A 27,976-nucleotide genomic window follows, 5' to 3' on the forward strand; every position below is an offset into this window, starting at 1 on the left:
CTGTGATGGTTGTCATACACCATCTCAGCACCTACAGACTCTGATGAGGAATCTTAAGGGAAGGACTGTGCTCTCAAATAGCTCCCTAAACTAACAAGGAGAGAAGCTCCACCCAGGTAGCCCACCCCATGGCCTCCTCTAGACCTGGCTTTGAGCACTGCAACCAAGGTGGGTGGGCAGGCAGCTGGTGAGAAATAAGCAGCAGCCAGTTTCAGCATCCAGCCTGGTCTTCAAGACTGACCAAGAGAGCTGACAGGTGATGTCTGGAAGGTACTGAAACCTATTGATTATTCATATTTCAAAGCATGTTTTATCTCTCCACTTAATTAAGCAAGATACTGGGCTGGACCTTGATACAAGAAGGTGGGCTCTTTACATGCTTCCGCAAGGTTTTCTGGTTGAATTTTGGGTTGGTGTCTTGCTCTTTGTTCACAGCTAAACAACTGCCAGATTTAGGGCCAGAAAAATTCTTTTCTGCTTGAAGAATTTGAGGGCTGTGTACTTTTGTGAGTGATTTAAAGCATGTTTAAAAGCACTGGAGACATTAAGATGTCATTGTGGTACACTCTTCTGGACTTCATGTCTGTTGTTGAGTATCCTGGTCCCCAGAACAAGGGAGATGAAGCGTAGAGAACGGGAGTCATTTTCCCTCTCCAGTGATGAGAAAACCAGCTCAAAAATATATGACCAACATCATTCTCTTCATCCCCATATACATAAATACACATCCAGTGAAAAGAGCATGGGGCAGCACTGACATTTCTTATTTATACGTTGGCAAATCTTTCATTGAAGCTAGTTGTTTTGTTTTGTTTCAGAGCAGAACAAAGACCCCATCCACACTGTGGATGATGCTGGAATAGTTACTACTGAGGAAATTACACATTCATACTGAGTTGTTTTAAAAAGCAGGCAACAATCCAAAAAGGTGAGCAGATGCTAAATTCCAGATACCTCTCATCTGTCATCAGCAACACTATTCACTAACATCTACAGAGACTGACCTGTGCAATCAGAGTCAGTTGTGAATGTGCCACAGAAAGCAGGATCTTTATCACTGGTGATAATGTACAAGAGGAAGGAACAAGCCAGACTTTTAGATGAAATTGCCAGGTTGGCTGTTAGAAATACCACCTTTTCCTTTGTGAGCAGCACATACATGAGATAACATTGGCCTAAGGCCAAAGTACCATTTTTGCTAACTAATTTTTTTCAGAAAGCAAAACTATTGCTTCTTTGTGACATACTTCAGGCAGCAAGGACAACGTTGGTCAGAAATCAGACAGCAAAGTATTGAAGCCATTAACATTTTTTTTAATTGAAACTCATCTTTCAAGTCACACTAAAGCAAAAAAATGCAAACACTCAGGTATAAAATGGCAGACCTGTGACAATTCCAGCATGTTGTATATTCTGGAGTACACACTATTAATCATCACCATAAACTGACAGGATGAGAGCTGCATCATAGTTCATTTGAAATCTTCATTATTTTGCTAATCCCTTTCATGTACGGTTCTCATTAAAAGGTGCTAGTTAGCATAGCTTCAGGGTGGGACTATCTCAGTGAAAAGGTTCTTGCCCATTTTCCTCCCATTCCACTTCCTAAATGTCTCAGCTGCTGAGCTAGATGTGAGACAGATGAGAAGCAGCATCTTGCTGGCATAAAGCAAGCCTGACAAGGGATTCAGGCCAGTGCCTACACTTCACGTTAGCCAGATGTCAGAGGCCAGTGATGGGAACCTCTGTGGTGCCTGGTGCCAAGTTTATTAAAATTAGCCCTGCAGCTTGGTAGTACCAAGTCAAAACTGCCAGTGTAGAACAAGGCGCCAACTCCAGTGGTTCACCATTACTCTTTGTAGGCTCATAAAGCAAGGTGGATTGTAAAAAGCACGATACTGCTATAAAGTAAAGACTTCTCAATGAGGCTGACTATCTGAGAGAAGGGGTAAGAGGCACCAACAGCAATACAGATGTCATCTTCTCTCCATGAGTGCAGCTTAGATTGCTACATAGGGTGGTGGGGATTCCTTGGAAGGCAACTCTAAGGCTTCCTCATATGATGGCAGCACAGCCTGAAAGAGAAGACCATTAGTTATGCTTTGGGGATCACACGAAGGATTTCAAGTGGATTTGATCTTGGATGTGTTTCTCTACCTAGTTCAAAGCCGGGTATAAGAACCACATGGGCTGTAAGACATAAAGGGCAGAAATCCAGAAGAGTTAGAGGTCAGCAGCACTTTATGAACCACTTTGCTGCCAGTCCTACCTACTTCTCCCAAAGCACGGTTGCAATAAAAAGACCAAGGCTCTTTAACGTCCAGAATATAAGCCTCATTGCCTGAGCAAAGAAGCTAAGCTCAGATCATTGCAGAGGGCCATGATGCATGCACAGCAGGGGCACACACTACTGGTAAGACAAGGCTCATCATATTTGCCAAGTTTCAACAAGACAAAAGCCAACACTTAGCATTCCATATTCTTCCTCTTTACTTCTCATCCATCTTTACAGTATCTCTTATTTTTGGAAGGTCTTCAATATCTTTCCATTGTGTCAGAGCAGCTGGATGCTACTATTAAAGAGATCATCAGTAATCTAAGGGAGGACATTGATATTCATTATTTAGCAAACTGTTAAGGTGAAGTGCAGTGCACCAAATCTCTCAGACATTGAACCAGTGAAGGGTGAAGACTAACTTAATTTTAAACAAGGGTAGCATTATTAGGCACAGAAATCAGAGTTCAACTGAAATGAAAAAAATATCTGGAACAGAGAATACAAGCGATATATTCCCATTTTCTGCTTTGCCTGAAGCTTGAGTTTCAGGTTGCTTGCAGGTACCATTGACTTCAAAAGTTTTTATACAAAAGTAAAGTTAAAGGAATATTATATAATTGGAAACTGATTATTAGTACTTGTTAATGCACATTTGAAGGGTCAAACTATCTCTCAGACCACCAGAGAAGCAAAAGTAGGGATCATTATGCATCTCATCAGTCTAAACCATGCCTTTTCACGGTGTAAATCTGAAGCAGTCTTTACTCACCTTTTCAACTGCTTGTGGGTCAACTTTCACCTCCTCTCTCTTGCTGGCTTTAATATACTTAAAGCAGCTCAGGACACATTTGAACATATAGGCCTGAAAAGGAGAGGGAAAGGGAAGTCTGCCATTGCATTGCAAGTCAACAAGAGCATTTCCACTTGTGCCACCAGCCTGCTATCGTTCTACTCTCTTCTTTGGAAGTAGAAGTCTGGGACCATATGTCCCAGGGCCTTAAATCAGTCCCTCTTGATCCTTCACTAGAAAGGTGACAAGTCCATCTATTTGGAACAGGACACTCGTGTGGGAAGTCAATAGGACTAGTAATACCATTGAATATAAAGGCACATGCTTAAGCGCTGAGAGTGCAATGTCATCAGGTAGGAAAGGAAAGCATGTCTTTCATGTTATTTTTCTGAGCAGGCTACAAGGTTTGGCTGTCTCAGAAAAGCACCGTGGGCACAACATTCACTACCCAGAGATCCAAGGCTCCCTGGTCAAGTAGGACTGACCTGAAAGGTCAGTTCAGTTAACAAAATCCTATACTTGCAGTAGTAACACTTTTCTGACAAGACTGCTTTGCACCTCACAGAGTTACAAGATGCAATAAATAGAGCTTTTCTGAGAAAAATGGATCGATTGACGGATTGTGGCACAAGAAAATAAGCAAGGCCTATGAAACATACCATATTAAATAAATATTTTCCCTACTCTGTGCAGCGAGGCAAAGTCGTGTGCCTCTTATTTTTATTGGCTTAAGAGTCTATTTTAAAAACAGTTGGCATTTTCAAAGGAACATAGGGAGTTATATGCCCTGAGAACAAGCCATGTAGCTTAGGATTTCCTAGAACAATGAGGACTGTTTGTCTTGACACAAAGCCAAGACAAAGAACGAAAACAAGGAATGAAGTATCTCCGTTGAAGGAATCCATCTCTCAAACAAACTTCCAGAGATGAGAAGTTAAATCCAAACTTTGACCACCTTTAGTGAATACTGCAAAAAACTTCCCCTTCCAAAAGCCTCTTCATACAGAGAGCAAACATGCAAGACACTGAAGCCATCATATAAACTGTACAACCCCCCTCATCCGTGAAAGAACACCCCCCCCCCAAAATCATACAACAAAAAAATCCTTTTTTTGATTTTGATTCTGTAAGAGTTTGCTGCAGTGCCAACCCAATATCTGCACCGAATTCAATGAAGTTGACTTCACTTAAGACTGCTGCAAGCAAAAGCAGGTTTGAGCAGAATACATTAGTACACGCAGCTTATGTAAAGGCAGCCAGTGACCTTGGGATCATCCCATTACTGGCTAACTGAAAACACTCAAGAGTCACTGTAGGATACCCTTCTCCACACTGAATTGAAGAGAGAAAACTTCTCTGGCAGCTGTTGACATAATAAGTGGATGGGAAGCTTGTCCTAGAGGTCAGGAAGTGAGTTACTTCAGAAGTAATTATGTTAAACCCTTTCTTTCATTTCCCATCAGAAATGTTTTATTCCCCTTGGTTTCTGCATTCTTATCACCGTGGTGGTGGAGGGGGATGACTTTATGATACTGAGGTGAGAGAAAGATTACTCATGGATACACAGATCAGCAACGGAGACTGCTCTAATGGTGCTATGTGAGCATCACCCCTTCACTCACTCTGCCATTTGAATACTTTGCATCTCCAAGGAACTTAGACTTGAAGAACTGATATCACCATTGGGGCTCTACAAGTAAACATACAACCAGCCACCGCACCGGTAAGAAGCTGTGAAATTGCATGGAGAGACTTCCACGTTGCAACAGGACATGCTCCCTGCAACGGGTGCTGTTATACGAGAGAAAGGAGGGAGAGGAGCGTTACCATCCCCTGAGCATTGTCAGAGAAATCTTTCCTGCTAAAAGGGTGAGCAAAGTCTTGCAGGTCTCATAGGAGGTCACTGGCAGAGGTGTTCAGTGAGTCAGGTGTCCCATCTCTTCTCCATCTGACAGACCACCTTTTAGCTGAATTATGCTATGGTGTGGGATGCAGATAACTATTTGGAGACAGTAATTGCAAGCTGGCAGGCAAACAGCACCGGATGCACAGAAACAACATTTTAGTGTAAAAGCAATAAATGCTTGCGATGGGTCATTAAGCAAGTCAATTTATGCTAAAAGGTCCTGGGCTAGTCCAACATATTTAGATACTACCTTGGTGTGGGCATTCAGTGAATTGAAACTGAGATTGGCCAAATCGCCTTTTTAGGTCTAAAATATTTCATGTTTTTGCCACATCCTTTGTCAGATCTTTATCACTTGGAAGGAACTCTCTCATGAAAATGGTTTTGCTACACATGGAGGAGGGGAGGGGTTGTCACTGAGTTTAAAGGATGGGATCCTAATAACTTGTTTTGGGGAGTTTAGTAGACCAAGGAGTACTTGTGCCTGTCTGTTGTTTTTTTAATTATCCTCCCCCCCATCCCTCCTCCTACAAACTCCAGCGCAAGAAGTCATTGCAAGTTAAGCAGTCTTGTAGCTAACCCTGTGGAAAATTCAAATCAACCCATTTGCCAGGTCAGTGAGATTTCTGCTGACGACCCACACTACCAGCTGGGTTTCAGGGTTATCTCCACTCCTATTGCGCAGTTTATGCAAATATTAAAAGATATGCTAAAGTCATGTCTGCAGTGCAATCATACAAGACACTCCTCTCCACACTGGCTTGTCTGGCCACCTGGGAAGAGTCTGAATAAAAAATGCTTTCCAACTAACAAGTAGCATTTTTCACTGTGGCAGAATCTGCCCAAGTACCTGGAAAGATCTGGTTTTCTTAGCTGATCTGAAACCCCTCAGTGAAAAACCTGTTCTCTGATCCATTGAAGCAAGAAGAATAGAAACCATCTCACAGTGGAGTTTTCTGAGATGTAAGCAGGATTTAGCAGCTCACGGGTTTTAATTAAATTTCAGGGTATCAGTGTGCATAACTCCACTTACATCAGTGTGGATACAACGACTTACCCAAGTGGAAGATCTAACCTGCTGCTTAATGATCTAATTTATTTTGGCACAAAATAGCAGAAGAGTTTCCTATATTTGTTTTCAAACATCTTATCCTTCTAAAGATGAATGGGCAGTAGTAGTTTCTGGATATAAGAGAGATTTTGCTTTATAACTCACATCTGCAGAAGCATAAAACCAGTGATTTGAATATTAAACCTGTCTCAGACACTATGCAGAGGCGTAACTCCTATTATGCCCAAGGACAGACCAACAAGGCTTTCCAATGCCCTGGTAGATTTGAGAGAGAATTAAACCCAGTTCCTCCTAATCCTCCAGGCAAGAGGACTTCATTTCAGCCTCACCAGACCCTGCAGCCATTTACCTTCAAGAAGAGGACGGCAATGAATGCAATGGTGAAGGTGACCATCACCTTGGCATATTCCTCTGTTGGTAACTTCTCCAGGGTTGGCAAAAAGCCCTGTGAAAAGAGAGAGAGGGTCTCAGTCATAAATGCTTGTTCCCTCTACCAGGGTCACACAAAGTGGTGGAGATCTCAGCAAGTTTCTCAGCCTGCCTCTCAGAAAGGTGGGACAGGCCACCTTCCTCTCCTCGTCAGAAAGAGTACGGGATATTTTTTATCTCCTACTGTTTACACCCCTTTGGCAAAGATTTTCAGAAGACTATTTAAATGAGAGCTAAAAGTATGACTGTTTAATAAAGATGAAAAGTTGATGCATTTTCAATGCATGCAGGCAGGCTCCATCCAAATCATTTTGCTCTGCAATTTGCATCTATAAGATTCTTACAAGAAAAACAAGGTGTACTTTTAAGAAACACATGCATAGGCAAGCTGCCAATCAAGAACATCACGTTGGTAAGAACATATGGAAAATCCTCTTTTGTCATCAAACAGAGCAGTTCTGGGTATACTGTAGAGATCAGAGAAAGTTTACTCTGTCTTAACAGCCACTGAGAGAAACTTCATAGGGATTCACAGTATGAAAAGTCAGTTGAGCTTGTTCATAACCTACCCCATTGTCTGAAGACTTGAGGCTGAGATAGGTGGGAACCTCCATGTAAGAGCTGCAGAGGGTGAGAATACTCAGGCAGAAGTCCAGCAGCTGCAGAGCCAGGAAAGGGATCTTGGAGTATCCTTGCTGCAAGAAGGGCAGGGAACAGGAATTTGGTTATGATTACAAGACTGCATCATTTCTATAGATTTTCCACGTTTTACGCAGAGCCTGTGCTTTGTTGACATTGACAGCCTAAGCTATTTAATTCACTTATACTAGCCAAAATGATGAGCAAACCTTCTTGTTGGGCTGATTTATACAAGCTCCACAGAAAAGGCCTCTAGCTGGAGCAGTGATATTTCTAGCTTATCTCCAGCAAACCCCTCCTAGCACGGGCATACCCAGAACAACCTCCCCAAAGCCATGAGACAGAAAATAAAAGCAACAGAAAGATTCCCAGATGGGGGAAACTAAACAATGTCCCAGCTGTCACTAGTTTTCCTTATGGACCCTCTAGCCCCCAAGGATTGCATCTTGTCTCCAGCCAGTATAGAGACTACCTTGCCACGAAGAACTGTGGCCCAAGATAATGATCCTTTATTCCCACATTATGCATCCATCTCCATCTCATAGAGAACGGAGAAGACCACCCCAGAAGTGAGCCGTTACCTACCGTGTGGCTAAGGGAGGACACAGAAATGATTGCTGGGACTTGTATGTAGGAACTGAACATTGTTAGGAGGCTAAGGAGAAAGTCCATGACTTGTAGAGCAAGGAATGGTATCAGGAGACGTTCCCTCTTCTGAGAAAGAAAAGCGATGCCAGTTATTTCTATGCTAAATGGGACAATGAGACCAGCTATCAATACCTGAAAGGACATATATTAAGGTACTCCAAGCATAAATACTTTCCTGGAATTTCTGCATCTAATTCCACATACTGTGGTGACAATTGATTCAGAAAAAATGAAGGGCATCAACGTTGATTTTTTTCACTCCCTTGGAAAGTTTCTGTGAATTTTCACTATGTGATGTTGGCACTTGATCCCATCATTCAGCTGTCCCCAAAGTTTACCATTACAGAGAAAGCTGGGTAACGACACCAACGCATGGTCATTTCTTCCCCTAAAATGGGAAATGAATCACCAGTGTAATAGAGGACTTACCGTTCCCGTCCAGGATCTGACTTGCGAAAGAGCAAGGAAAGGAGGCAATAAAACAACATTTCCAAATCGTAACATTTCCATTCCTTAACATGAAAAATAGTCTTGATGGAAATGTCACCCAGATTTGGTAAATCTGACAGTTAGCAGCCTTGCAGATGAGCCTGTGACTGCAAACCAGCCGCCTTCCCCCTCTGTGAGAGATCGGAGACATTTATCTGCTTTTTTGATCACACTTCAGCATTTTCACTGAGCATCTTCTAGTCTCCTCCTCTATTACCTCCCAACTCAGAGACGCCTCAGCCAGCAGCTAAATGTCATTTGTGGAGAACATACCTTCACCACACCAAGAAGGAGGTTGAAGCTGATGACGAACAGCATGATGATCAACAGGAAACTGGTGATGACATCAGCTAAAAGTAATAAAAGTAATTACCACATTACTAAAAGCTGGAGCCTAATGTCCCAAATCAATCATACCTCTAAGGAAGAGTTAAAGTGTGATAACCTGGCAGAAAGAATTGTGTATGTGGGGGAATGAATGCCACACAGCTGGAAGGTAAACCTCTTTTCCCTTTCTACACCCACTTTTTCATCTGTCTTTGAAGCTTCTGTTTCTTTAGCCACCAGGTCGAGCAGACTGTCAGCTCAGGCACGTGGGAGCCAAAAAACTTTATTGCCCAGGCTGCAGTTTTAAATATCCTAGGCTACAATATTAAGGTAAAATGAAGTAGAAAAAAAGGCAGAGTGCTTTTAGCTGATGATTAATAAGTCTGAGCTGGAAATTATTTTGAGATTCAAAAGTCAAAAATTGGTAAAGCAACCAGCAGTGAAACCTGGTGAAAGATCTGCAAGATTCGCAAGCAGACAAGAAGCATGAGTTTTAACCACACACCACAGGTACGGACTACAGTTTCACAGTGAAATATCTCACCTCCACTCTCTGTAGCTGTAGGATGAAACATACGCATTAAAAATAAATATGTGAGGAGAACAACATGAGACAGTTCTACCTACAGGGCTGAAAGTAATGTCAGCTGTTTTGGGTGCAGAAAGGTGATCTCTTACAAACACGTAGCTTCCGACTGAGCAGTTCCCAGGAAGCAATTTTCCCTCCTGGTATTGCAGGCTGCCCTGATGATGACTACCAAAGCCTTGCTTGCACTGTACAGTATGGACATTTGGTCTTCATAGCAGTCTAGACAGTGTGAGGTTTTTTGAAAAGTTGGTTTGCTTCTAAAAAAAAAAAAGGCAGCTCACTCCAAAGACAAAACACTGCTACTTTCTTTGTCTGCCTCTGCATACTGTACAGTCTTTTACAGTGCCTCCTCCAACTCACTCTCTGATTTCTTTCTCATTGCTTTACCTGAGTTTAAAATAGCAACAGTCTGTTTGGGGTCTCCAACTCCCAAGTGCTTGAATAAGGGACTTAATTTTATTAGGAAAGAGCCAAACTTTTAACTTTTCTGACTTTTTAAAAGAAACTGATGCTTTCCATAGGTATGTTTCTCAAACATCAGAAATGTTTGATTACTGGTTCGCTTTCCCCCCTGCCAACTGCCCAATTTATTCCACGGCTATTAAACCAATCTAGTGCCTAGGTCTATTTTTTCCATTACCCCCTTCACTTGCTTTCATAAAGAAACCTAGAAATTGTGCTTTAGCCTGTTGGATCCCTGATAGGTTCCAGCTGTTCTGAAATCCTTCACTGCTCTATATTACCCATTTTTTCACCATGAAAATGCCCCTCCATCTCCCCTAGCTTGAGTGTTTGCCTATAGCTTTGGTACCACATTACATTTTTAGCGGGTGGGGGAGTATTTCAGTGCTTGGGCATATACCAAAGTGTCCTTTACTCACTTCCTAGCTTTGCTGACAATAAAATAATATTTTATAATAAAATAATAATAACTATAATAAAATAATTTACAAGGCTATTGAGGCAGAGAAACCCATCCCTCTTCTTCAGGTAGACACCACCAACACTGTTGTTTACAGCAACAAAACATTTGCAGCAGAGCAGTCACAGCTATATCATAATTTGGCCAGTTAGTTCCTCTCTTGGAGGGAGCAAATACAAACAGTCAGCCCAAGTCAAAGGGAGAGCCATGCAGGAGAAGGGCAGACCTACCACCCAGTGCTGCCCACGACAGCTGGCAGGAGATGGGCGCCCATTAGATGCAGCAGCTACAGCATATGCAAACTGTCAAGTACTGCATCCAGGCTCTGCTAAGCGATGTGGGTATGGACGAATGCCACTTGAAGAAAGGACCAAAGATGATAGTGAGAAGCTCTGGAGCCTTTCCAGGGTTTTAGAGGACCTGCCTGACAGTTGGGCTGAACCACATCTAGCAGCAAGGGCAGGTGGCACCAACGGCCACGTTCCTTACATCTGTACTCTGCTAGCAGAGAGTACACTTTATTTAATTTAAATGCATTGATACAAAATCATAGAATGGTTTGGGTTGGAAGGGATCTGAAAGATCACCTAGTTCCAACCCCCCTGCCATGGGCAGGGACACCTTCCACTAGACCAGGTTGCTCAAAGCCCCATCCAACCTGGCCTTGAACGCTGCCAGGGATGGGGCAGTCACAACTTCTCTGGGCAACCTAAAAGATATTTTAACTTCCCTTACTGTCTTCTCAAGAATTAGCAACACACTTGAGTCTCCTCTAGAAATGAGATCTGCTGATGAGGAACCTTTAGTGTGAAAAGAAGCTCTGACCAGTACTTCATTCCCTGAGGATGAGAAGCCTCTTCCTTTCTGGGGCTCAAAGAGAAAAGCCCTTTGAGGAGGCTGCATCCCTCAAAGAAGCAAGAATAGCTTATCTCGAGAGAGGGAGCAGCACTACATGAGTTGCTGCACATGGAGGTGTCAGACATCCAAGACCTAAGGGAGTGATCGAAAGTATCCAACAAACACTTAACTTACATCAGGAAAAAAGTTTTGATAGCACAAACCAAGAAAATAGCTTTTACTTATAACCTGTTTAAAAAAACAAATGCAGGATCTGTTTACCACAAAGTAATGAGAATTGAAATGCAGAAGAGGAAGAAGTCTTAGGAAACAGCAAAGAAAGAAAACCCAAATCCAGCAAAGCCTGAACAAGAACAGAGAGGGCAATGGAGAAAGGGCTTTACTGCAGAAGAGGCTGCTCACAGCTTTGCAGCTCACAAGGGTCATGGGAGGAGCCTAAGCTCCAAATCAAAAAACCAAACCCACCTTTCTGAAGCAGGGGAGTAGAGACAAGACTGTGATCTGGTGCACAAAGAACCAAAGATTAACACAAGGACAGCATAAACTTAAAACAGAAAAGAGCTTAACAAAGATGACAGACTCAGCCTTTGTAGGAACAGCCATAAAATGAGGCAGTCCCAGTCCCATTAAACTCCATACTGCCTGAAGCCATTTTCCCTGATTTTCCTCCCAGAACCAACCATCAGAAGTTTGCCCCAGAGAGGAGTTATCTCTTTAGCACGGTGTTTCCTCAGATTCAAGACAGCTGTGTTTTTCTGCGTCTTTCTACATGGTCTCATGCTCCAGCTCTCTCGGCAGGCTCACTAATTAATTGGGCAACTGGCCGTTGCTTCTGCAGGCTAATTGCCGGCAGAACCCAGCTGAATTTTCCAAGCGGAACCTAGATCAAAAACCCCCTAAACAAAATAACAAAGAAACAAAAAGCCCACAAGCCTACAGACACAAAGGGATGGAAAGAAAAGGAAAACCAAAACAACTTTCCACTCACTGTCTGCCTCCTATTTGTTCACAGCAAATATAGTCATCCTTTCTGCTGGCAGCAGATCTCTCCGTTCCAGGGACATTTTAGTACCAATGGATTTGATCTCAGTAATCAAAAATTTTACTTAAACAAAATGACTTCTTCCTTTGTGGGAGCACATTTAGCAGATGGGCTAAAGGAGTGACCCCCTTAGATAGTGGTAGCTGCTGGCTCTTAGCCCTGTCTGTGCAAACCCTCCATGAGATGGGAATGTGGTACACATTATAGAGAGGCCAAATGCCACCTGGAACCTTACACCTTTGTAAGGGCTGGCAGGCTGGCAAGTTACCTTCCAGAACCAGCAGTAGATCCCTGGCGATCCCTAGGGTTTGAGGCGCTTGCAGCCATGGCAGACCCTAGAGACCGGATTACTGTGACTAACAGGCTTTTTCCATGCCCAGCATCTGTTGTCCAAAAATATAAGACGTTAATTTTTAAGTTTCTTCCGTATTTGCTTTCATGCTTAGTTGGCCTTTGTAGGATGAATGTTTGTCTCTTTTGTACTTAAAACCCCTCAGAAAATGACAAAATTTAGGAATCTTGAACCAAGCTTGAGCACCTGTATAATCTCAAACACAGGGGCATCATTCCACAGTTTTCCCCTCTGTTCCTCCTGCATGTTCATTGGGGTGCCTATCTGAGGAATAACCTGTTTTCCCTACAGCACCTTAAAAAGCACCGGAGTATTCAGTGAATAAAAGGATTTGTCCCTGTAGAAGGTGCATTGGCTCTTTGAGGGCTGTTGCTGCAAGACAAGAGGCAACTGTAACAATATAGGAAATTCCAGATAAAAGGAAGAAAAATCTTACAATAAGTGATGCGGTCTTGAACAGGGGTGCAGAGAGGTTGTGGAATTCTAATTTTGGGGAGTCTGAAAACCTCAACTGGACAAAGCCCTGGGCAAGCTGTCCCATCTTTGGAGTCAGCCCTGTTTCAAGCAGGAGGTTTGACTGGAGACCTCCAGAGATCCACCTTACTTTTGCTCTGATCTGATGATTATAAAATCAGTCAGGGAAGAAATGTTGCTCCTCACAAAGTCTGCTTCACTCCTATAGCCCTAGAATATCCTACCTACAAGAATATTTCAGTTCCACAACCACCTCCATGCTGGCGGTGGTACTTTATTGCTGGCAGAGAGTGTGGTGAGAGCTTGCCTCCTTTGAAGTGCACATTTTCCCAAAAGCATACAGGAATAAACAGCAGCAGCAAATAAATAAACATGCTCTTTCTTATGCTTTTTCTTACTCAAATTCTCGGAGACTACCTGAGTGTCCCAGAGATCCAGGGAATTTAATGAGAAGTAATATATATGTGCTGTGAAGTAAATGTGATTTTTCCTTGTGGAGGTGGTATAACTGGACTGGGGGGCCTCTGCAGAGCTGCACTAGGTATTTGCAATGCTAGTAAGTAGTACCAAAAACCCCCACCCATCCAACACGAAGAGAGAGCATTTATTTGCCAAATGTCTATTTTTTATTAACTTCACATCAGGGTTTTTGCCCTGAATGTAGCCAGGAGGGACACTGAATGAGTCCTAATATTTCTCATGAATGCAGAGAAACCCCTTTTTATTTTATGGCCCAATAAACTGGCATGGAAAATACAAATAGGGCTCATAAAACTGTGGTTTAACAGTTGCATTCACAGATTGTCAAGGACGGCAGTGTCTGATTTGGTGTTGCTGATAAGCTGCAGGGAGCTGTTTCTGGACAGCCACATTCAAACGATGGGCAGGACCAGCAAGGGGAAGAAGCCTCCCAGTCCCTTTAGCTGGATTCACTTTTCATCAGAGAAGGAGGGAATATTTTTTACATAGGAAATGGTATGCATAGGATATGGTATACACTGTGCACACAGGTCTTCAGGCATAACTGAGGTATTTTTCTTGGCTAACTGCACAGAAATTGAAACAACTTTTCCAGTTGTAGTTTGTCCACAGCCTCAATTTTCATAGTCATTAATGAAAAATAAAGTTGATTAAGAATCAGACTGTACACAGGCATGAACTGAAGACATCCTAAAGATCTGACCTATGGCAAGCAGTGGAGAGTAATCTTTTCAAGGCAGAAAACTATTCATGTTAGCAGCTTAGAACCGGCAAGGAGGTTTTAACTGAAATGTTTTGGGGGGATTGCTTTTTGGTTTTAATTTTCCAGCAGGAAAAGCTAGTCTGCCAAAGCTCATATGCTTTCGGGATTGAAGCACTACCAGGAAGTCTTTTGCTAGGAAGGCTTCTCAGCTCCAGGATGAGATTTCTAATAGACTGGAAATGGGGGAGGCTGCATGGGAAATGCTCATCCAAATTTCTGCTGTACGTGAGATAGAGCATAGACATGAGAACCTAATTCTTCCAAATTGCAACTGAACGCGCCAAATCACCGTGCAGCAAAGTTTGTCTCCTGTTCCCTCTGCCTGGCCAAATTAATCTTGTGTTATTTCTTAAATGTTAGCTCGGTAGTAAATTTAGATCTACTTTAGCCAACATCCTGGCATTGACCCATTGACTAGGGGTGGGAAAATCATCTTCCAGGCTCCCAAAGACAAAGAAGAACCTGAGACTTCTTCCCTTTTAAATCCAACATTTTCAGTAGGTGTTATATTAATTTCTTGGTCAACTTTCATTGAAAAGCAAATTTCAGAGGAGTGCTTTCAGTCCGTGCTGCCTATGGCATCTTGTAAACCAAGACAGCAAGGGGTAGCAGGCTGCAAGGGACAGAGCATCCCTCTTCTAAGGGCAGCTGACCCAGTCACCCTTCTCATTACCCTGTCAATTGCAAAAACCTACAACAATTCCAATTTTCCTTCCCCTCCCTGACCATACCTGTGGAAGTCGAGGCCCATCCCATACCCTCTTTTTAAGGCAGCAAAACATACTGCTGAGAAATCTTGGCGGAGCTCTGATTTCTTATAAAAACTCCTATATGTACTTTTTCCTACTGTATCATGTGAAAAGCATTTTTCCATAAACCTTGCCTTATTTATATTCTTGATCCATGACTACAGCGTTAGCATTATATATTCTGAGATGTGCTTTAATCTGGCAGGATCTACAAATAGAGCAGCAGATGCTGAGGGCATCGACAGAACCTCTCCCCAAATTGTTCTCCAACTCTTCCATCTGGGTTTTGAAGTAAAATTGAACTTTTTGTACTGCTTTGCTGTATTGCTTCCCTGCTAGTTTCTGGAAATAGAAGGGTTGCACTGTGTTTATTCCAACTATAATCAGAAAACACAATCTCCCAAGCACAGTCCTTTGAAATGCTTGGGAAGAGAAGCCAAGTGGAAGTGCTGGGGATTTCATTATAAAATGTTCCTTTTTGTGTAGGAGGCAGTGGAAGAGGGGGGGAGGGGGAAGACCTGTCATTTTGATTGTGTGGGAAGAGGGGAGGTTGTTAAAAATGGGGCCAATTTCACTCAGAACGGTTCTATTCTTAAAGAAAACCCTCCAGATTTGCAGAAATGTATGTCTTGCTTAGAAAGCATATAATGGTTTCATATGGAAATTATCTGAAAAATCTCTCTCAACGATTTGTTTATTTTTCTTTAAAGAATATTTTACTTGGATACTTGAGGAAAAGTAAAAATTATTGGCCTTGGATGATCTTTCTGAAAAAAATAATGAAAAACAATTGTCATTTTTACATAACTGTGTCTGTGGGAAAGTAATCTGATCTGCAAATACCATGTTCAGTTTTCAGCAGTTCAGATCACTGTATTAGTCAAAATTCATGTGCATACTCCACCATCAGGAAAAATTATTTCCAACTATGCCCATGTCCAAGCCAGGTACATCAAAACAAAACAAAAAATCAACAAAATACCAAGCCCCCAAAAGGGAGGAAGACCTTAAGGTCACACTTGCATCATGTTCTTCACTTTTCATCTGTAAAATTAAAACTAGAAACATGTATCACAGAAATGGAAAACTGGATTCTCCTACCTATGTTGCGCTGATCCCAGCCACCCAGAAAACGGTCGGGTTTTAGAGCCTGTTCCATGTATCGTGTGTTGCTCTAGTGGGAAAGCTCTGCAGAAAGCATTTTCCAAAGCAGTCATCATGCAAGTCTACATTGGGTGTTGAGTTGAGTCACAGCTGCAGAGGGACCTCTGTGGACCACAGCTAAGCAAAGTAGCCTCCAACCCACCCAGACTGGACTACTTTGGAAATAATGCCCCATGTGAAAGATGTGAACCATGACAGCAGACCCTTGCTCGGTCTCCTATCAGCAGGACTTACCCAAATTTCCATTTTCCGTTCAGTATTGATGCCTTCCAAAACAGCCTTGGTGGATCACAGTGTGCCTCCTAAAACCCAGCTGGGCTCTTTTGAAAGATGTGAACCCATCTGTTAGCAGTAACTTCACCCAGGCAGTGACTATGCCTGTTTTGGTGCTTTCCACTATGACTCCTACCCCAGGGACAAGTGAGTTTGGGATGTGCAGGAATCTGCTGTACTTTGTTTCCTTTTCCTCCACTTACAAGGGGCCTCCCTGTGCGTGCTTGCAGCCTGGGGAAGGACACACTGGAAAAGCAGGGAACAGGCAAGTCCTTGCTGCTGTGAGTTGCATTTTTCTGACTATGAGCCTTCTTTGCAGAGAGAGACAATGCAGGGTATGGAAGCCTGGTTTCCATCTTTCTGCACACAGCAGAGAAGGGTTATCTCAACTTGTGGTTTTACACCGAAAAGTGACTAAGAAAAGGAAAAAGCACCCTCTGTTTGTTGCTTGCAAGCAGCTTCATGCATAATTAGCCTGGTTAAGTAATATTTGAAGTTTGGGGAGTTACTTTCTTTTAAATGGCACCCCACATGAGATAGCTGCCAGGTCTCTGAAAGCTAAGCTAGATCCTTCCAAGATCAAGCAGCAGGAAGTCAATCATCCATGATAAATATGATGCTTGTGACTATTTGTGGTATATGAAGCAGCCTGGCTGCTCTTCCAGACAACCAACATTCTGCAAAAAACACCAGGGGTTGGGAAAATCTGGGGATGGGGGCCAAAGGGACAGGGGGGAAAGGGAGGTGGGCTGGTGTGGCCCTCTGAAGTGCCTTCAGCTGTGTGGTAGGAGACCTGCTGCACAGCACGATGGATGATGAGAAGAGGATGGCTCCATGGCATAGAGGGCAGGGTGTTGGTGGCAATGTCAGGTAGCCCACACACCCATGGGTTGTAGTGTGGGGCTGCACTTTCTCCCCACTCCGGGACCCTGAGGTCACGGGCCAGACTAGGTCCATTGAGAGGCTGGTCAGACACTTCAGTATTTTCCTGGAAAACGCCCAACACATGAAGGAAGTCAACAGTGTGTGTAAGGCTTAAATGGTCTACAGCTGGTGAAAAGAAAGAGAAGGGGAAAACAGGATTGTCAGATTAATGCAAAATGTATTGCAGAGGGATTGGGAAGGCTGGAGGAGTACAAGACTACTGGAGAGTTTGGGCTGAGGGCCTGATCCACTGAAATAAAGACATCTTCTCTGGGCTCCACACTGGTCCCCAAAAAGCCAACACAGTCATGGCCTAAACCAAAATCCAAACCTTTAGAGCCTAAATTTTGTCTCTGGGTCTGAGCTTTTGGCCTATCTGCTCTGAATACCACTTTCCAATTTAATTTGATGAAAAAGAAAGAGGGACCAATGCAGGACCTTGGGCTCCTTCTCAACCCCACAGACCATTGCTGCTTTCCAGTATCTTGGTGACCTACCAATTCTGTAGTAATCCTTGTCCAGGTCTTTGCAAAAGCCTTTCCCGCTTGCTACCTCCAGGGAGTACTCAATCAGCAGCAAAACACTCATAACCTAGGAGAACAAAAGCAAAAGACAATTCAGTGGGCCTTGGGTCAACTTCCTGTCAACAAATTAGTTTCCAGGGAGCATGCAATGGCCACAGTCCTAAATGCAGGATGGGTGTCCAAGTGAGACAGTCATGAAGGGTTTAAAGTCCTGTACAAGGAAATATTGAAGCAAAAGTTATCAGTTTATTAATGGTTTCAGTTTACTGTCTTCTTCTGCCAGCTTCTGAAAGAGGATGATGAAATTATAAAGTTAATGAGTTTCGTTTCAACATTTTTTATCTAGAAAGTCCTGGCTTTACATTTTGAAATTGCAATGTAACAATAGCATTTTAAAATATAAAAGAAACACAAAAAAGAATAAAGATCTCTCTGTAAGTCTAGCTATACTACTTCATTGACAAAAACATCATTGTCCTTTTATTTACTTGGGAAAAATCTCCAAATGTGCTGTTTTTCACATTGAACCAAAATTATTTTCTCCAAGTTTCCAAATTGGACTATCAAACCCCAGACTCCAGGGTTCATTCTATTCTGAGTTTAGCAAGCTGTGAGATGGAGTGAGGTCTAGAGCTGTGGTCTCAGTCCTAGCACTGAACTTCTATATCCAAACAGTTATGATCTGCAGCGAAAAATCAATTTCTAACCCCCAGGTTAGGGAGAACTCCTGTTGCATGTGGGACACTGGGCAGTCAAGGGCTGCAGAAGACCTCCATAAGGCTGGAGACCTTGCCTTGGAGCACCTCAGACAGCAAGTCCAGGGTATTTCTGTGCAAGTAAAACCAGGAAATGAGTAGCCACAAGACCAGACACCCCACCACATCCCTCCTTGGGACAATCCCACCCCGCCAATGTGTATGCTACAGACGGTGCATGCCAAGGGGACCAAACTTGTTGCGGATCCGAGAACAAGAAGTCCAAGGCCACTACAGGGCATCAGTCACTGCCCACACTGTTGTCAGAGCAAATAACACTTCTTGGGGTAAAGGACTACTGTGATGACATTTATTGCTCCTTCATCACCTTACCGGCAGTTTCAGCACTGTATAGTGAGATGGCACATTTCTGACTGCACCATGCATCTCATCTTGTTCATCACTTTCTTCCTCATTCTCTGATCTCTGCTGTCCTCCCTCATGCTTGGTATGTCTTTTCATTTCTTCTGCATTTTGAGGGTGTAGCAAGCTGGAGCACAGCATGGTCTGCCAGTCCTATACCTACAGCTGCACTTTCCAAAAGCAGCGTAGTGTGTACTGTATTATTTTAAAATTGGCTTAACAGTGTGGGTGGCTGGGGAGGAAGCCTGCTGTTACATTCCCCGAAGATGCAGGAAACATGGGCTTGTCACCCTGCAGCTGCGTCTCGCTGTCTGATCAGTGATCTGGACAAGCTCTCTGATCTCTCTGCTACTGTGCAAGAGCTGCTACTTCTTCTCTGCTTGAGCTTTACCCCTGTCCAGAAGGACCTCCTGCCACAACAACAGGGCATAGCCTGAGAGCAGAGGGCAGGTGTCAGACCAGGAGAAATGGATGGACCATTATTCCCTGGGCATTTTTTCCTCAGAGACGTGGGAACAGAGTCTGCAGGAGAGAAAATCCTGAGGTGTGCAAAAAATGGAGAAACCTGTCCAACATGACTCTCCATCTTTACCCCACCAACACCGGGTCCAGCATTGGGAGCACCCATTCTGCAGAATACCAGGGTCAGGAGCCATCAACAAAAGCACTATCAACAAAAAAAGAGGTTGTCACGAAGAGGTGAATGAGAGAAGTCATTTTATCTGGACTGCACAACTTCTGTCTGTGAGTCACCTGAACCACACGCTGGTGCAGGAAGCAAGTTTGTATCTGCCACCAAGATCAATACAGCTTGCGTACCATAGAGCTGAAACAACTTTTCCACAATAGCTATAGCAGCCTTTCATTTCAACAACAGCTTAAAGAAGTGATGCAGGAAAGGAGGAACCGGAACTATTGTGGTCTGCACTTGTGTTTGCAAACTTTATGTATGGGAAATAGCACAAAACCAGCAACTGCAGGGAGATGAGGCAAACCTAACTGTTCAGTGAGCAGAAGAGATAATATTTTTTGTCTTTCACAGAGCAATGGCTGGAGGTGCCATATGAGATCCAGACAGAGTTCAGGCAGGAGTAACAGATGTGCTAGGGCTGTCATTGCAAGCAAACAAAACAAAGAGGCATGGAAAGAAAGACTTTGCATTGCCCCAGAAATGGGGAAGTGTGGCTGGGAGGGATGCCCTGCAGCAGAGACAGGAACTGAATGCAGACCCTCCCACTGTCTCTGCGTTAGCTGCAGCAGACCTGGAAACTATTTCAAACCCAAATTCATCAACTTTCTGTGTCACAAGCTGCAAGCACAGTTTCCAGAAGAGCTGTAGCCCATCCCCCAGAGCCCTTTGCTTCTAGAGTGAGCATCCATCTAGCCATACTCTTGCTGCAGTGGGGACTGGGACCCTGTGTCCTACCATGAGTCTTCCCTCAGAATTTAAAATACTGTCCAGAGTCTGAATTGGAAGAAAGGGCGTGCCATATTTTCTCCTGGCCTGTCTGATATCAGATTGTTCAACAGCTACATAAGACACACTGCTTTTTTTCAGTTTTTGTCATGCAGAAAATGAACTTTGCAATTTGTTCATGAGCCCGGTAGGAAAAGGAGAAATATCTTGATCTCATTACATGGGGACACAAGAAAGTTAACATGAATTCAGTTTAACGTAACAGCATTTGAAGTCCCATGGAAGCACTGAACCTTGTCAAGGATGAAATTGCATCAATCTGAAGTTTCTTTACACCTGACAGTCTCCCCTGGGATGTAAAGCATCTCTTAACTAACTACATATGAAAATCACATGCTGACTTCAAGTGCCCTAATTTGGCTGAGAGGTTCCATGTACATGCTTCTGAAGAGATTTCATTTCCCTTATTGCTACTGTTGATCACACCCCTCAAATGTCAACATGGGAAATATAGGAAGAAATTGTTTTTTTCAGGTTGCTGTTAAAAGGAAGCCTGAGCAAAATGGATGACCTGAGCCCTAAATATCTGTTTCATTCCTGAAAGACCAGTGAGTGAAAGCAGGACATAAAATCCCAAATGCTCCCATCCCAGATGGATTTACAGCCAGAGCAGAGCCAGAGGCTAAACTTCAGTATGAAGAACAATCTCTAATATCTATCAAAGAGGGGAACAGTAGAGCAAAAGAGGCCCTGGTTTCCTTGCAGGTGTTGAAATGAGCCACACAACCAGACCAACCACAGTCACATAGAATAAGTACACATCAGATAGAAAACCCAAGCCCAACCTGAAAGATTAAGGAAAGACTTTTAAAGCGAAAGTTGGTTTAAACTTTCCATTTAAAAGGACTTTTGCATAGAAAGAATGAGCCACTGCACTGCAATGAGATAAAACAGACAAAGACCTCTGGGCCTTTCCCTTGGCTGTCCATCACAAGTGCCATGTGAGGACCAGGATACCTCTCCATCACCTGACTTTGGCTATGACATGTTGCTGCCTGGCACGTGACAATCTCATTTATCCTGTAAAGAATATACATACAAGGTGATGAAACCTCTACAATGGGCTGCTTGCCACAATTTGAGAAAAAGATAGAGGAAGATTGATGTAATGTCTGCCCAGCACTCCTTGCTCGGCAAGCCTGTATATATTCTCACTCATGATTCACCCTTCAGCTCCAGAAGAAACCAAAAGGTTCCCATTTCAGACAGACAGGACTGCTCAGACAGACATCCAGTTCCCTTTCTTATTGCTATGTCACAACAGGAGAGAGGTGGGCTTAAAATAGGAAATTTCACCTCCCAGCACTCAATTCACAGCTCACAGTGTACTACAGTCTCCCAACCCCTCCACCAGCCAGCCCTTCTTATTTTATCTCCTACAGCTGCAACTTTTGGAGGGCACCTGTCATGGTTTAACCCCAGCTGACAATTAAGCACCACGCAGCCACTTGATCACTACCCCCTGACCCAGTAGGATGGGGGAGAGAATCAGGGGAAAAAAAAAGTAAAACTCACAGGTTGAGATAAAGACAGTTTAATAGGACAGAAAAGGAAGGGAAAATAATAATAATAGACTATACAAAACAAGTGATGCACAATACAGTTGCTCACTACCTGCTGACCCCAAGCTCCAGTGTCCCCCAGCCAACTGCCCCCAATTTATATACTGGGCATGACATCACATGGTATGGAATACCCCTTTGGCTCGTTTGGGTCAGCTGTCCTGGCTGTGTCCCCTCCCAACTTCTTGTGCACCCCCAGCCTCTGCTGGTAGGACAGTATGAGAAGCTGAAAAGTCCTTGACTTAGTATAAACACTGCTTAGCAACAACTAAAACATCGGTGTGTTACCAACATTATTCTCATCTTAAATCCCAAACACAGCACTATACCAGCTACTAGGAAGAAAATTAACTTTATTCCAGCCAAAACCAGGACAACACTTCTCATCTTGTTGCTGCCTCCATTTAAAAGGAATCCTTCGAATTTCTTGGAAAAAGATCTGTAACACCAGGAAATCAAGTGACTTAGCCAAATAGTGTAGGACTGAGGTAGAGCCAGTCGTTAAATCAAGGCAGCTAAATTGGGGGTGTCTTGCAAGGCAGAATATTAACAGCATGACACACGCAGCCCCCGTTCCCTGGTGAATAATTTTGCTGCAGCTGCAGTAGGGTTAAACTGCTGTTAGAGATTGTGTCACGTGCCTTTTTTTTCTGAAATATGTGCAGCTTGACTAATCTCCAGATAATTTATCTTTATGCACGTGGCCTTCGTGTGATGGCTGCTCCTTTGTTTTTTTTCACATAGAGTGTTTCTGCAAGAAGAGCTTGAAGCCACAATGAACCAGCGTCATTTGGGACAGTGACATCCTGCTCTGACAATGCATTGGGGTGCTGAGATGGTTTCTGACAGCGGTGCACACAAGCAGGTGACACCCTTCACTTTGAAGGCAAATACCACCACAAACAAATGCTGTACTTTCAGAGCCTCGCCTTTTCTTACTTTAATTTGAAAGTAGTTGTGGCAGGGTAGGATGAAGTGAGGAGTGTTTTTAGCTCCCATCTGGTTTCCTTTCAAAACATTTTATCTTTTCCTTCCTGCTGCCTCCTTCTCCCCGTCTTGTTTGTGCAACAGAGATGCTCCAGGAGGACAAGGGAGCAGCACAGGGTCTGCTGAACATCTTGGGTCAGCCACAGCCTGCTGAAAGCATGATGAATCGCAGCGCTGTACCAACACAAGTCACGTCCGCCGGTGAGGACTGGACCTGGCGAAGGTCCCAGAGATGAGACTCTGCTCCTTGAGTTAAAGAGCTGCCAAAGAGAAGAGCTCATCTGCGACTGAGGCCAGACCAAGGTACAGACATGCTACTTTCTAAGACCTCCTTTGGCTCTAATCAAGGACTAGTAGCAAATGAATTGCAGGTTTTCTGCCCACGCTGTATGCACAGATGCAACTTTCCAGCCTCGTTCTTGAAGCTAATGTCAAATAACTTGAGGTCTGTTCATGCCCAGGAGGAGCCGATGAGCAGAAGGACAAATTCCTCCATGCTTTCTTTGAAAGTCACCTGCAAGTCACCTCACAACACCCAGTGAAGCTTTGCTAATCACACAACTCTGTCCCCTCCTTGTTCCCCTCCTTCTCCTTCCCCAATTGTTTGAGAATGTGCACGATTTATTTCAACTGTCTATGGAAAGATCAGCAGTGAGACAAATCTAATTTATAGAAGGACAAGACATCACCACAAAGCCTGAGAGCTTGTGTTTGATGGCATTACTATCACCCAGCATCACTATGATTCATCACTAGGACCCACAGCAATAATTTATACTGATACAAACCAACAGTATTGCTGTAGCAAATCATCCAAGTCACTGCTGAGTTATAGATCCCCTTTTCTTTTTCCCTCCCTCTGCTCAGCTGTAGCTACATGATCAAAAAGGTGGAGAAGAGGTAGGGAAAAAATGGTTGCTATTCTGTGTTATCTCTTAAAGAAGTAAGAGAAGACAACCTTCTCTGAAAATGAAACTGTTTTCCAAGGGGTTCTCTGTAAAAGAAACCCACTGAGATGATATGGTAGGTACAGACACAGTGAGACCCGCAGGGACTTGGGGAGTTACAGGCTCTGGTATCACAATGACGGTTACCCTGTCAGGAGCCAGCAGCAGCAGGGTTGAAGAGCTGAGGCCTCAGGCTGCCCCTGCCCATTCCCCATATCCTTTACTGGATCAAACCTGGTCTTCAAGAGCACCTCTGTTCCTTTAGTCTAAACCCAAGTTGCACGTTAGTTGCTAACGCTCCCTGGTACCACATGGCCTGCATTGATCTTGTACATCATGCTTATGCATATCTTATGGTAACCGCTATTCTGGCTTTGCAGTGATGCACCACAAAGTTTCAGAGGGTGACCCCAAACCCTCCTGACCACCAGCCACATCCAGCTGGTCACTGCGATGGTGGTTGAACTGCACAAGAGCTGCCATTTAGAGAAAGGGGGCTGCTCCCTACCCAGGCAGCCCTGGCACTGGGGACTACCAATGTGGGCAGAGGGAGAGCAGAGCAAGGACCCAGCAGTGGCTCTGCAGCATCTGCTCCAAAAGTATGGTGAGATCCCATGCTGAGTTCATGTTGCTTGTGATCTGTCAGGTGCAGGATGAAGACAAATTATGCCCTGGAAGAGCAGAAAGAGGACAAATGCAGGTGGCTTTGACTGCCATGTGAGAGTTTGGTCCTCATTAAAATATCAGGTGGAGTTATTACTGCTAAGTCCTTTCCTGTGAATGTGCTTAGGACGTGCTGTGAGTGATGGGCAAGTCTGTTTTAAAAATGATCTCAGAGTCACGTTCATACTCAGTGCAGACTTGTCCCACATTAAAAAGGGTCAATGAGTAGCTCCAGCACCAGACCCCTGATTGCCTATACTGCTTTACTTAGCTTGCTCCCTGGCTTTGGTTTGAACCACTCCAACCACTTTTCTTCGACCAATCTGCTCCAGAAGGGGCTGACTCCAAGCCAGGCAGCATCGCTTGGCTTCAGGGCTCAGGATCAGTTCTTTACCCTCTTTTAGTTAGCAATGCAGACAATCTAAGTGTTTTGTTGCAGATACCTATCCTTTTATTTATATAGGATAAGGTATAAACTACAACTAAGTATGCCACACATAATTTCTGACTTGAACCATGTCTCCACTAACAGCCAGGAGAGGGATAACATTCACAGCGATAAAAAAAGACTGTGTATGAAACAGCCTCTTCTCACAGAGAGCCCTGTTACCCTAGAATTTGTCAAACATGGAAAAGAAATGTTTGAAAAGAAAATGCGAGCAGAACAGAGCTGGAGATTATTAACACAACAGCTAGTAAACATGATAGTTTTCATGTAACCTCAAGCTGAAGACGTCTCTGACCTACTGACTGCAGAGGACACACAGGGCAGGGATCACTTGGTACCTGTTCTGCTTCCAACAACTTCTCTAAGCAGCTGCTGCTGTGTGCTGTTGGAGACAGGCTGGGAGGCTGCTGGACTTTGGGGCAGACTCAGGACGTCTGTCTTATGACTTCTGCCTTTGCCATTTTGCAAAAAGCAGCTTCTCTTGCCCGCCCTCAGTGGACCTTTGAACGTCTTCTGCAAAATCTTTCCCGTGAGTGCTGTGAAGGCTCATTCCAAGGCTCTCTGCCTTTTGCTGTTCAAAACTCACCTGATGTCTTCAACAGATCCACAAAACTTTTTTGAAATAACACATCTTTCATATGATGTCACTGGTAATTAAGTTTTCCCTGTCAGCTGGTGCTGGTGCACTGAAATGTGGTGTCTCATTCTCCTCCATCACACACTGGTGCAAATCAGGAATTTCTATTGTTGTTAGTGGCATCACAGTGAAACACTTGTGAGAAAAAATGTGCCTCAGTTCAAAGCATTTGCTGACTTCTGAGAAAGACAAAGGAGGCTTTTTTACGATTCACCCTCCCAGCTAGGAAAAAAATTTTCTGTATCTCTGTTTCACCACTGATAACAGATAGCTCATGTCACATGGCGTGCTTGTAGCTCTCTGGAGAAAATGTGTTGTAGTTCCCTGTCTTGTGTTTCCCACCTTTGCACAGACCTTTAATTTTGCCAGCTCCTCTTCAGATCTTGGCTATACTTCCTACCAGAGTCCCATTTCTAAACAGTTCATGACCATCCCTCTGTGATGGCTATATGTTTAATTGGTTGTCAGAAATTGCTTGTGCTTTGCTGCAAACTCTCAGCTTTGATACGTTTCAATTTTTGTGTCTTGGGGTCATGAGAATGCACAAGAAATGCAGCAATTTCTTTTTCTTTAGAACACTGAGATTATAAGCTTTGAGCTTGTGGCAAAAGAGGAGTAGCCTGCCCAGGGTGTAATCTACATGCTCAAAAAGCAGAAGGCAAAAATGGTTATAAAATTGCATGATTCTTTTAACCGATCTCATAATGTCTTTGAGGTCCCCAAATGATTAAAATATGTCATGGAAATACCACTACAGTTCCTGGCTTTCAAGTAATGCCAGGGGAAAGATGTTGGTAGTTACATTGCATGAAGATGCAGTGTAGATCCAAGTTTCTCTGCTCTTCTGCTCTGGGCTGGCACAGGACCATCTCTTGCCCCCAGCCAGGGAGGTGCAGAGATGCTGCACTGTGCCCAAGCACAGTCAACCCCCTTGCCCACTGCCCCCAGCAACCCACAGTGCTGCTGACTCCCGGCGTGTTTATAAAATCCCATCAGTCACGGAATGCTTTCCCTTTATCTTACTATCCAAAAAAGCAACCAAGCTGATCTCCAGATTTCTTTGCCTTTCATTTCATGAGTCGAATCCTCCACCAATCTATGCAGGCACGGCATCGTGGAAGTCAAAACCATTAAACCAGCATGTGAGACTGCTGTCTTGGCTTTGTGTGAGTGAGGAAGGGGCCATGGTGCAGTGAGGATTTGCTCAGGCAGCTTGGATTGCTCCTGCTGCCCCAGGAAAGCAGGCTGGTGCTGGAGGGGGACCATGGCATGAACTTCCCATGCGTGGCATAGCTGCCACAGCTGCCATGCCCAGCATGTATTTGCAGGCTACAGCTCCCCTCCCTCCACTTCTCCTGTGCAAGAAGCAGGTTAAGAGCCCCCGTTAACAGTTATCACCCTGCAGGCTCCCAACCCGTGACTGTGCACACTGAGTGCAACGGATGGGATTATTTTAAGTGCCTCTGCCTTGCAAGAAACCACATCCTCAGCATGACTTAAAGCCACCTGAAAGCACCTCTGTGCAACCAGGTGGAGGGGAAGAAATGCCCCTCCAGGCTCTGCTGCCTCTGCTTGCTGCCATCTGCAGCCACCCACGAGCAGTTACGCCAGCTGCCTGGCAGCTGAACGCAGCCACAGATCCAAACGGAAACTAAACCGGTGCATATAGTGTCCAACTGCCCGTAGAGAGAGAAATGAGGCAGCTTTGCCCACCCGCCCTTTGCTTGCCTGGGGCCCAAATCCCTCCTCCCTCCAGTGACCCATAGTTTCAGCACTCCTATATTTTCCATTGCCAATGTGCTGCCCAGTTTCTAACCAACAGGTCCAGGTAGCCATACTAAGCCCTGGCCAAGATTACACACCCCTGCATGGGTAAGAGCTCCCGCATTAAGCTGCAAGGGAAAAACAGGAGACAGAGTGAGTTTCCATGAGCTCCAATTGGTAGAGCCAGGGAAAAAGTAGTTAAAAAACCCTCCCAGTACAATAAATTTCTTCCTGTCCCCCTCTCCCCATGCCAACTATTCTTTTGTCCATCCCTCTTAAATAATTGGTTTTTCTCTTTTGGGAACACAGAAAAGTCAACAGTCAGGAAACCTTGTGATCTGCAATAATTACACCTTCTGCAAAGATTACACCTCTGCCTCTCTTTTCTTGTGTCACTCTCGCTGTCCCCCCTTTCAGTCCTGTAACTTACCATGTGGAAGATCCCTAGAGCAACTGTTGCTGTCTTGATGTTGAAGAAGCAACATCTGGGGGGCTCAGTGGTAGTTTGGGCAGTCATTTTCTGATCCCTCTGCAGAGCTGTGAGTTAATGAGGTTGAATTTGCAGCAACCGCCCCACTGAAAAGCGAAGCGAGCAGTGCAGCTCAACTTCCTTCCTGGTCTATAAATGTGTTAAGTCATCTACAAAGTCACATGAGGTCTTTGATTTCTCAATAATAAAGA

General features: G+C 44.0%; 1 protein-coding gene across 2 annotated transcripts; it reads right to left on the bottom strand.

Moving 5' to 3' along the window:
* Positions 1-1,293: 1,293 nt before the first annotated feature.
* On the bottom strand, positions 1,294-27,921 carry LAPTM5 (lysosomal protein transmembrane 5). 2 transcript variants are annotated; one of them, XM_052811468.1, is made up of 8 exons: positions 27,726-27,921; positions 17,666-17,759; positions 8,525-8,601; positions 7,700-7,828; positions 7,045-7,170; positions 6,396-6,491; positions 3,048-3,140; positions 1,294-2,075 (listed from the first exon to the last, which is right to left on the bottom strand). In XM_052811468.1, exons 1-8 carry the CDS (start codon positions 27,810-27,812, stop codon positions 2,001-2,003), a joined length of 777 nt encoding a protein of 258 aa, XP_052667428.1. In that variant the 5' UTR covers positions 27,813-27,921; the 3' UTR covers positions 1,294-2,000. The 2 variants fall into 2 exon arrangements, with proteins under 2 accessions (XP_052667428.1, XP_052667429.1); XM_052811469.1 differs by lacking the exon at positions 17,666-17,759 and having other exon boundaries at positions 27,726-27,903.
* Between the last annotated feature and the right edge of the window lie 55 nt (positions 27,922-27,976).

The sequence above is a fragment of the Harpia harpyja genome, chromosome 16, assembly GCF_026419915.1.
Source record: "Harpia harpyja isolate bHarHar1 chromosome 16, bHarHar1 primary haplotype, whole genome shotgun sequence".
NCBI lineage: Eukaryota > Metazoa > Chordata > Aves > Accipitriformes > Accipitridae > Harpia > Harpia harpyja.